Genomic DNA, 12,464 nt, shown 5'->3' with positions numbered 1-12,464 from the left:
GCCAGAAGAGAACGGGAATCAGTGAGCTATGTGGGAATTGTGGATAACAGTCCTTCTGAAATGAGTCCTTTCGTTTCTACCAAAGGTGTTTTCAGATGACAGGAGTTTATATTGCTTTTATTTTGTGCACATCCAAATATGAAAAGAAGAAGGATGAGTCTACATGTACGTTGCCTCAGTCCCATTCTGATGGATAGCTATCTAATCCTGTCCATCTAAAGCCAAACTGACTGCCATACGGATATAACAAGAAATGTTTACATAAGGACTGAAACAGACCTCAGCAATGACATTTAAGTCCACACTAGATGAGCGGTCTCTGCTTCCTGGGCATCCACAGAACAGATCTCCAAGGCAGCTACATGGGCCAGATTACATACATTCTACAAAGCTAACAGATGTCTGGAAATCAGGACTTTGGCCGTGGTCTTACTGTAATACCACTGTAGCTTCACCGGGTGGCGCTACAGAGGGCTAGAAAGGTAACATCTTTCTATGAACCCCTCATGGCCTCGCCTCTAACAGATTATAACATATAAAGTTATACAACACAGGAAGCATATACATGACACAGGGAAGATCTTGTTTATAAAATGATCTCCTTGATGTATGGCAAAATGAGTTAGCACTTTATAAATAAGGGATAATAACAGCTAAATAACCTGCTACCACTGGAAGAGCAGAAAAAAGACAAGTCCCACTGTTGGCTGGTGAAACAATGAAGCACCAGGGTATTTTATATAGAAAGGCCTAACTTGTGTACAAACCAATAATAGGTTCGTCTCTACTATTCACCAGTGACATTTAACGTGTTAGAACTGATCAGATTTACAGGTCTCCAGAATATCCATAATAGCTCAAATAGCTTAAAGAGAAGTAATATATCATTTAATGTCTCCACCATATCACTAGTTGTTTCTGCATAACACAACATCGTCATAGGAGCGTGTTCACCAACTTCCAGACTCGGAGAGATTCATAACTAACAGTGCAATATATATTAGTCCAGTGCTTTACTGCACACAGCCAGAATAAGTGTTACATTCCTGAGACTGGAATATCTACATCGTTCCACTAATATAATATAATATAATGTTTCTCATCTGTCCTAATACTGAGAACTGAAAACAATTTTTCAAACACATTTCTACCGACATTTGAATGCTCATCAATGAGGGATAAAAAATGAGCAAAGTTACTGTTGGGTTCTCCACCTTACCTTAACTATAGGGGTCGTTCTTCATGGACCCCCAGCATCATGAAGTGTTTGCACTATTGGCACAATAATCCCAGTACAATAATGATCGACAGGTGATGATGAAGACAGAAGGTTCGGCCGACATAGGGTTCTGCTTTCAAATTACTACAGTCATTTGTGAGGAAACCATTTCTTCAGGATCCCAACAGCGCACAGGGGGGGGCCATAGAAGGGACCCCTAAAGTTAAGGAAAGGGGAGCCAGCCGGATGCTCATTACTCTGTATTTTCAAACCAAAAGTTGGAAATGTCCTCTCAGAATTTTAGCAAAAATGTTTTACTTTGTGTCATTTTTTTTCTTCTTCTAGCACATATTGTGTATTAAATATTATTATTAATAATCATTAGGTACACAATTTATAATATTTTATTAACACTTACTGTGTGAACAGTTTTATCTGTCCCCTTCTGGCTATTAATGCTGCCAATCTCAGTCTGAGAACCAGAATTGGAAACACCCTCAAAGTATCTCCTAAATGAAAGGAGAAAACGTGATGTTACCATGACAACTGCGCACAGTGAGAAACCGAAACCCAACGCATTGTACCACATGATGAGGTAAGACGGGATGTTACCATGACAACTGCGCACAGTGAGAAACCGAAACCCAACGCATTGTACCACATGATGAGGTAAAACGTGATGTTACCACGACAACTGCGCACAGTGGGAAACCGAAACCCAACGCATTGTACCACATGATGAGGTAAGACGGGATGTTACCATGACAACTGCGCACAGCGAGAGACTGAAACCCAACGCATTGTACCACATGATGAGGTAAGACGTGATGTTACCATGACAACTGCGCACAGCGACAGACTGAAACCCAACGCATTGTACCACATGATGAGGTAAGACGTGATGTTACCATGACAACTGCGCACAGCGAGAGACCGAAACCCAACGCATTGTACCACATGATGAGGTAAGACGTGATGTTACCATGACAACTGCGCACAGCGAGAGACCGAAACCCAACGCATTGTACCACATGATGAGGTAAGACGTGATGTTACCATGACAACTGCGCACAGCGAGAGACCGAAACCCAACGCATTGTACCACATGATGAGGTAAGACGTGATGTTACCATGACAACTGCGCACAGCGAGAGACTGAAACCCAACGCATTGTACCACATGATGAGGTAAGACACTATGGTTTCATTACCATTCACTTACTGACTTGGACCTTTTTGATTTTTAATACATTGTTAGCTAGGGTACAGGAATCTTTTATGGGTACACTACTTTTACAGACTACTACAACTGGATCTCCTGTAAATTTATGTCACACCCCTAATTTCTCAAATGTAATTAAGTATGAAAATAAATGAACGGCTTCACTCGACTAGTACAAGCACAGAATTCACTGTCCCATTATCACAGATTTCCTTAGGTGACTGAAGTTTGGGGAAAGCACCTGACAAATGTGTTAATGTCACTTGAAACGCGTAGGGTCCTGATGCTGAGGGGTATCATAGGGTGATTTCTCCTTACCTCAGTGTGGGCTTTGGGGTACTTATGACACTGTCATCGTCCTCTATGTCAAATCCACTCTCGCTGTTATTACACTCATCCAAACTATCGTACAAGAGACCAAGCTCCTCGTCTTCCTCCTGTTCCCGACATGTGCGCTCTGCGTCTAAAGGCTGAGAGAGGAGAGAATGAGTCCCAGTACAGGCTACGTGCATAGAGACAATGTACATAGTGGTGCACGGATGTATCTTATATAAGGATGTAAGAATACTGGTACGGAACAGTACAATACAGTGACACAATGGGTCTGACTCATGTTCGGATGTAGGTCCATCTGTGCAGCATACCTTGTATGAAAAGGCTCTACACATGGCCAGACTATAGGATATAGTATCTAGTCTCTTATCATCCTCCTCTACCTCCTGTACCTATCATCTAGTCCTCTTACACCCTCACACATCAGTCTTCTCTCTAACATCTGTGATCTCTCTCTCTCTACTTGAATCTCTCCATCATTATTCCAGCACGCAGTGATTACTCCTATTCTTAAAAAGCAATTCTGGGACAAACTCTCTCCAATTACTGTCCCATCTGTCCTACCCCCTACCCCAAACTTCTTGCAAGATTTGCCTACACTCACCTTACACTACACATTGGGCCCACTTCATTAAGGCATTTGTTACCAACAGTTACATCTCTATTCTTTTATATATATAATAAACACTACCTGCCTAGGTGTTATGCTGGGTACACAGCCAATTATCTGCCCAAACAGACGATAAACGACTGATTGGGCTGATATCACAGTAGTGTGTACCTTGGAGCGATGAACGATCATCAGTAAAAGCACAGAGCATGATTTGATCTGATTGGTCGTCCTGTTTTAAAATTCCGTTCAGTTATGGAAAAATTGTTGGTGTTCTGCACTCTGTTCCTTAGTTCCTCACATCCAATCTGTATCTAAATCCTTTTACACACATCTAAGAAACATTTCCTGAGTATACAATTTATTGTGAATGCATCGGTTAGACTGATTTTCCTCGCACAACTTTCTGTTTTTTACCAAATCCAACATAAAATACATCTACTAACATACAAAGCCAAATGCAAAACTGCAGCAACATACATCTCCTCCCTTGTCCCCCATCCACACTCATCACTTGCTCCCACTACCGATTAGTAACCCCAATACAGAACGTTTGTCCCACTGTGGGGAATTCAATCCCTCGCACAATAAGACTTTCCCGGCCTCCAAACCTTCTAACGTTCTCTGAAATCTCACCTCTCCAAGCAGCTTATCAATTCCCGAACCTTAGGCTAATCTACATGGTTACCCCCACCTCTATCCTATTTCACCCAATTACCGCCAGCCCATCCCCCCCCCCCCCCCCCCGCCTCTGCACAGTTATTTTTTTTGCTAACATAAAACATACATGTGATCACTTTCTATACTCAAACAACCCTCTGTCCAGCAGCCCGACATACTGTGTGACTGGATCATGCAGCCACTAAGCACATCTGGCTGGACCCATATGTAGCACTAGACCTCCTATTGTCCTATAGATTGTAAGCTTGTGACCAAGCCCTCTTACCTGTTTGTCTATAACACCCAGTAATGTTTTATTGCTGTGTTCCCAATCGTAAAGAGCTACAGAATATGCTGGAGCTATACAAATAAATGCTAATAAATAGATAAAGAATAAACCACATGGAGAGACAATGTGAGGAGTGTATTATATATAAATATAAGAGTGGGTGGTATAAAGTAATTATTTCAGGAAGACTCACATCATCATTAACTTTGAACCTCTTCAATAATGACACAAATTTCTGCTTAAAATTTGGCTGTAAAGGAAAAATGAGATAATTACAGGTCTGCTAAATACAAATATACAGTAATGTACATACTACATACACAGCCACACGCTGCGCACACACACAGTAATGTACATACTACATACACGCCACACGCTGTGCACACACATTAATACATACTACATACACAGCCACACGCTGCGCACACACACAGTAATGTACATACTACATACACAGCCACACGCTGCATTCACATACAGTAATGTACATACTACATACACGGCCACACGCTGCGCACACACAGTAATGTACATACTACATACACGGCCACACGCTGCCTTCACATACAGTAATGTACATACTACATACACGGCCACACGCTGCCTTCACATACAGTAATGTACATACTACATACACGGCCACACGCTGCGCACACACAGTAATGTACATACTACATACACGGCCACACACACATACAGTAATGTACATACTACATACACAGCCACACGCTGCATTCACATACAGTAATGTACATACTACATACACGGCCACACGCTGCATTCACACACAGTAATGTACATACTACATACACGGCCACACGCTGCCTTCACATACAGTAATGTACATACTACATACACGGCCACACGCTGCGCACACACAGTAATGTACATACTACATACACGGCCACACGCTGCACACACACAGTAATGTACATACTACATACACGGCCACACACACATACAGTAATGTACATACTACATACACAGCCACACGCTGCATTCACATACAGTAATGTACATACTACATACACGGCCACACGCTGCATTCACACACAGTAATGTACATACTACATACACGGCCACACGCTGCATTCACATACAGTAATGTACATACTACATACACGGCCACACGCTGCATTCACATACAGTAATGTACATACTACATACACGGCCACACGCTGCATTCACACACAGTAATGTACATACTACATACACGGCCACACGCTGCGCACACACAGTAATGTACATACTACATACACGGCCACACACACATACAGTAATGTACATACTACATACACAGCCACACGCTGCATTCACATACAGTAATGTACATACTACATACACGGCCACACGCTGCATTCACACACAGTAATGTACATACTACATACACAGCCACACGCTGCATTCACACACAGTAATGTACATACCACATACACGGCCACACGCTGCGCACACACACAGTAATGTACATACTACATACACAGCCACACGCTGCATTCACACACAGTAATGTACATACTACATACACGGCCACACACACACACAGTAATGTACATACTACATACACGGCCACACGCTGCACACACACACAGTAATGTACATACTACATACACGGCCACACGCTGCACACACACAGTAATGTACATACTACATACACGGCCACACGCTGCACACACATACAGTAATGTACATACTACATACACAGCCACACGCTGCACACACACACAGTAATGTACATACTACATACACAGCCACACGCTGCGCACACACACAGTAATGTACATACTACATACACAGCCACACGCTGCGCACACACACAGTAATGTACATACTACATACACAGCCACACGCTGCGCACACACACAGTAATGTACATACTACATACACAGCCACACGCTGCGCACACACACAGTAATGTACATACTACATACACAGCCACACACTGCACACACACACAGTAATGTACATACTACATACACAGCCACACGCTGCATTCACACACAGTAATGTACATACCACATACACGGCCACACGCTGCGCACACACACAGTAATGTACATACTACATACACAGCCACACGCTGCATTCACACACAGTAATGTACATACTACATACACGGCCACACACACACACAGTAATGTACATACTACATACACGGCCACACGCTGCACACACACACAGTAATGTACATACTACATACACGGCCACACGCTGCACACACACAGTAATGTACATACTACATACACGGCCACACGCTGCACACACATACAGTAATGTACATACTACATACACAGCCACACGCTGCACACACACACAGTAATGTACATACTACATACACAGCCACACGCTGCGCACACACACAGTAATGTACATACTACATACACAGCCACACGCTGCGCACACACACAGTAATGTACATACTACATACACAGCCACACGCTGCGCACACACACAGTAATGTACATACTACATACACGGCCACACGCTGCGCACACACACAGTAATGTACATACTACATACACAGCCACACGCTGCGCACACACACAGTAATGTACATACTACATACACAGCCACACGCTGCGCACACACACAGTAATGTACATACTACATACACGGCCACACGCTGCACACACACAGTAATGTACATACTACATACACAGCCACACGCTGCGCACACACACAGTAATGTACATACTACATACACAGCCACACGCTGCGCACACATACAGTAATGTACATACTACATACACGGCCACACGCTGCCTTCACATACAGTAATGTACATACTACATACACGGCCACACGCTGCACACACCTTAATACATACTACATACACAGCCACACGCTGCACACACATACAGTAATGTACATACTACATACACGGCCACACGCTGCCTTCACATACAGTAATGTACATACTACATACACGGCCACACGCTGCACACACCTTAATACATACTACATACACAGCCACACGCTGCGCACACACACAGTAATGTACATACTACATACACAGCCACACGCTGCACACACACACAGTAATGTACATACTACATACACGGCCACACGCTGCACACACACACAGTAATGTACATACTACATACACAGTCACACGCTGCACACACACAGTAATGTACATATTACATACACAGTCACACGCTGCGCACACACACAGTAATGTACATACTACATACACAGCCACACGCTGTGCACACATACAGTAATGTACATACTACATACACAGCCACACGCTGCATACACATACAGTAATGTACATACTACATACACAGCCACACGCTGCGCACACACACAGTAATGTACATACTACATACACAGCCACACGCTGCACACACACACAGTAATGTACATACTACATACACAGCCACACGCTGTGCACACACACAGTAATGTACATACTACATACACAGCCACACGCTGCGCACACATACAGTAATGTACATACTACATACACGGCCACACGCTGCCTTCACATACAGTAATGTACATACTACATACACGGCCACACGCTGCACACACCTTAATACATACTACATACACAGCCACACGCTGCGCACACACACAGTAATGTACATACTACATACACGGCCACACGCTGCCTTCACATACAGTAATGTACATACTACATACACGGCCACACGCTGCACACACCTTAATACATACTACATACACAGCCACACGCTGCACACACACACAGTAATGTACATACTACATACACAGCCACACGCTGCACACACATACAGTAATGTACATACTACATACACGGCCACACGCTGCCTTCACATACAGTAATGTACATACTACATACACGGCCACACGCTGCACACACCTTAATACATACTACATACACAGCCACACGCTGCGCACACACACAGTAATGTACATACTACATACACAGCCACACGCTGCACACACACACAGTAATGTACATACTACATACACAGCCACACGCTGTGCACACATACAGTAATGTACATACTACATACACAGCCACACGCTGCACACACACACAGTAATGTACATACTACATACACAGCCACACGCTGCACACACATACAGTAATGTACATACTACATACACAGCCACACGCTGCACACACATACAGTAATGTACATACTACATACACAGCCACACGCTGCACACACATACAGTAATGTACATACTACATACACAGCCACACGCTGCACACACATACAGTAATGTACATACTACATACACAGCCACACGCTGCACACACATACAGTAATGTACATACTACATACACAGCCACACGCTGCGCACACACACAGTAATGTACATACTACATACACAGCCACACGCTGCGCACACACAGTAATGTACATACTACATACACAGCCACACGCTGCGCACACACATACAGTAATGTACATACTACATACACGGCCACACGCTGCACACACACACAGTAATGTACATACTACATACACGGCCACACGCTGCACACACACACAGTAATGTACATACTACATACACAGCCACACGCTGCGCACACACAGTAATGTACATACTACATACACAGCCACACGCTGCGCACACACATACAGTAATGTACATACTACATACACAGCCACACGCTGCGCACACACATACAGTAATGTACATACTACATACACGGCCACACGCTGCATACACCTTAATACATACTACATACACAGCCACACGCTGCGTACACACAGTAATGTACATACTACATACACAGCCACACGCTGCACACACATACAGTAATGTACATACTACATACACGGCCACACGCTGCACACACACACAGTAATGTACATACTACATACACAGCCACACGCTGCACACACACACAGTAATGTACATACTACATACACAGCCACACGCTGCACACACATACAGTAATGTACATACTACATACACAGCCACACGCTGCATACACATACAGTAATGAACATACTACATACACGGCCACACGCTGCACACACACATATAGTAATGTACATACTACATACACGGCCACACGCTGCACACACACACAGTAATGTACATACTACATACACGGCCACACGCTGCACACACACACAGTAATGTACATACTACATACACGGCCACACGCTGCGCACACACACACACAGTAATGTACATACTACACACAGCCACCCGCTGCACACACACATATAGTAATGTACATACTACATACACGGCCACACGCTGCACACACACACAGTAATGTACATACTACATACACGGCCACACGCTGCACACACATACAGTAATGTACATACTACATACACGGCCACACGCTGCATACACACACAGTAATGTACATACTACATACACGGCCACACGCTGCATACACACACAGTCATGTACATACTACATACACAGCCACACACACATACAGTAATGTACATACTACATACACGGCCACACGCTGCCTTCACATACAGTAATGTACATACTACATACACGGCCACACGCTGCGCACACATACAGTAATGTACATACTACATACACGGCCACACGCTGCCTTCACATACAGTAATGTACATACTACATACACGGCCACACGCTGCACACACCTTAATACATACTACATACACAGCCACACGCTGCACACACACACAGTAATGTACATACTACATACACAGCCACACGCTGCGCACACATACAGTAATGTACATACTACATACACGGCCACACGCTGCCTTCACATACAGTAATGTACATACTACATACACGGCCACACGCTGCCTTCACATACAGTAATGTACATACTACATACACAGCCACACGCTGCACACACACACAGTAATGTACATACTACATACACAGCCACACGCTGCACACACATACAGTAATGTACATACTACATACACGGCCACACGCTGCCTTCACATACAGTAATGTACATACTACATACACAGCCACACGCTGCGCACACACACAGTAATGTACATACTACATACACAGCCACACGCTGTGCACACATACAGTAATGTACATACTACATACACAGCCACACGCTGCACACACATACAGTAATGTACATACTACATACACAGCCACACGCTGCATACACATACAGTAATGAACATACTACATACACGGCCACACGCTGCACACACACATATAGTAATGTACATACTACATACACGGCCACACGCTGCACACACACACAGTAATGTACATACTACATACACGGCCACACGCTGCACACACACACAGTAATGTACATACTACATACACGGCCACACGCTGCGCACACACACACACAGTAATGTACATACTACACACAGCCACCCGCTGCACACACACATATAGTAATGTACATACTACATACACGGCCACACGCTGCACACACACACAGTAATGTACATACTACATACACGGCCACACGCTGCACACACATACAGTAATGTACATACTACATACACGGCCACACGCTGCATACACACACAGTAATGTACATACTACATACACGGCCACACGCTGCATACACACACAGTCATGTACATACTACATACACAGCCACACACACATACAGTAATGTACATACTACATACACGGCCACACGCTGCCTTCACATACAGTAATGTACATACTACATACACGGCCACACGCTGCGCACACATACAGTAATGTACATACTACATACACGGCCACACGCTGCCTTCACATACAGTAATGTACATACTACATACACGGCCACACGCTGCACACACCTTAATACATACTACATACACAGCCACACGCTGCACACACACACAGTAATGTACATACTACATACACAGCCACACGCTGCGCACACATACAGTAATGTACATACTACATACACGGCCACACGCTGCCTTCACATACAGTAATGTACATACTACATACACGGCCACACGCTGCCTTCACATACAGTAATGTACATACTACATACACAGCCACACGCTGCACACACACACAGTAATGTACATACTACATACACAGCCACACGCTGCACACACATACAGTAATGTACATACTACATACACGGCCACACGCTGCCTTCACATACAGTAATGTACATACTACATACACAGCCACACGCTGCGCACACACACAGTAATGTACATACTACATACACAGCCACACGCTGTGCACACATACAGTAATGTACATACTACATACACAGCCACACGCTGCACACACACAGTAATGTACATACTACATACACAGCCACACGCTGCACACACACACAGTAATGTACATACTACATACACAGCCACACGCTGTGCACACATACAGTAATGTACATACTACATACACAGCCACACGCTGCATACACATACAGTAATGTACATACTACATACACAGCCACACGCTGCACACATACAGTAATGTACATACTACATACACAGCCACACGCTGCACACACACACAGTAATGTACATACTACATACACAGCCACACGCTGTGCACACATACAGTAATGTACATACTACATACACAGCCACACGCTGCGCACACACACAGTAATGTACATACTACATACACAGCCACACGCTGCATACACATACAGTAATGTACATACTACATACACAGCCACACGCTGCACACACACACAGTAATGTACATACTACATACACAGCCACACGCTGTGCACACACACAGTAATGTACATACTACATACACAGCCACACGCTGCCTGCGCACACATACAGTAATGTACATACTACATACACGGCCACACGCTGCATACACATACAGTAATGTACATACTACATACACAGCCACACGCTGTGCACACACACAGTAATGTACATACTACATACACAGCCACACGCTGCGCACACATACAGTAATGTACATACTACATACACGGCCACACGCTGCGCACACATACAGTAATGTACATACTACATACACAGCCACACTCTGCATACACATACAGTAATGTACATACTACATACACAGCCACACGCTGCACACATACAGTAATGTACATACTACATACACAGCCACACGCTGCACACACACACAGTAATGTACATACTACATACACAGCCACACGCTGTGCACACACACAGTAATGTACATACTACATACACAGCCACACGCTGCGCACACATACAGTAATGTACATACTACATACACAGCCACAC

General features: G+C 44.1%; 1 protein-coding gene across 3 annotated transcripts in view; it reads right to left on the bottom strand.

Annotated features, from left to right (window-relative positions):
• LOC142145061 (phosphofurin acidic cluster sorting protein 2-like) overlaps positions 1-12,464 on the bottom strand; it is a 158,341-nt gene that overhangs the window by 69,354 nt on the left and 76,523 nt on the right. For all 3 annotated transcript variants that reach the window (XM_075204540.1, XM_075204539.1, XM_075204541.1), the window contains 3 exons: positions 4,526-4,582; positions 2,759-2,910; positions 1,638-1,728 (listed from right to left, as the gene is read on the bottom strand). In XM_075204540.1, coding sequence (XP_075060641.1) covers positions 1,638-1,728; positions 2,759-2,910; positions 4,526-4,582 — 300 coding nt within the window. The remainder of the gene's footprint in view (positions 1-1,637; positions 1,729-2,758; positions 2,911-4,525; positions 4,583-12,464) is intronic.

This window comes from Mixophyes fleayi, chromosome 3 (assembly GCF_038048845.1).
Source record: "Mixophyes fleayi isolate aMixFle1 chromosome 3, aMixFle1.hap1, whole genome shotgun sequence".
NCBI classification, from domain to species: domain Eukaryota; kingdom Metazoa; phylum Chordata; class Amphibia; order Anura; family Limnodynastidae; genus Mixophyes; species Mixophyes fleayi.
Note: the sequence above shows the minus strand (reverse complement) of the source record. Positions and strands in the feature narration are given on the sequence as shown.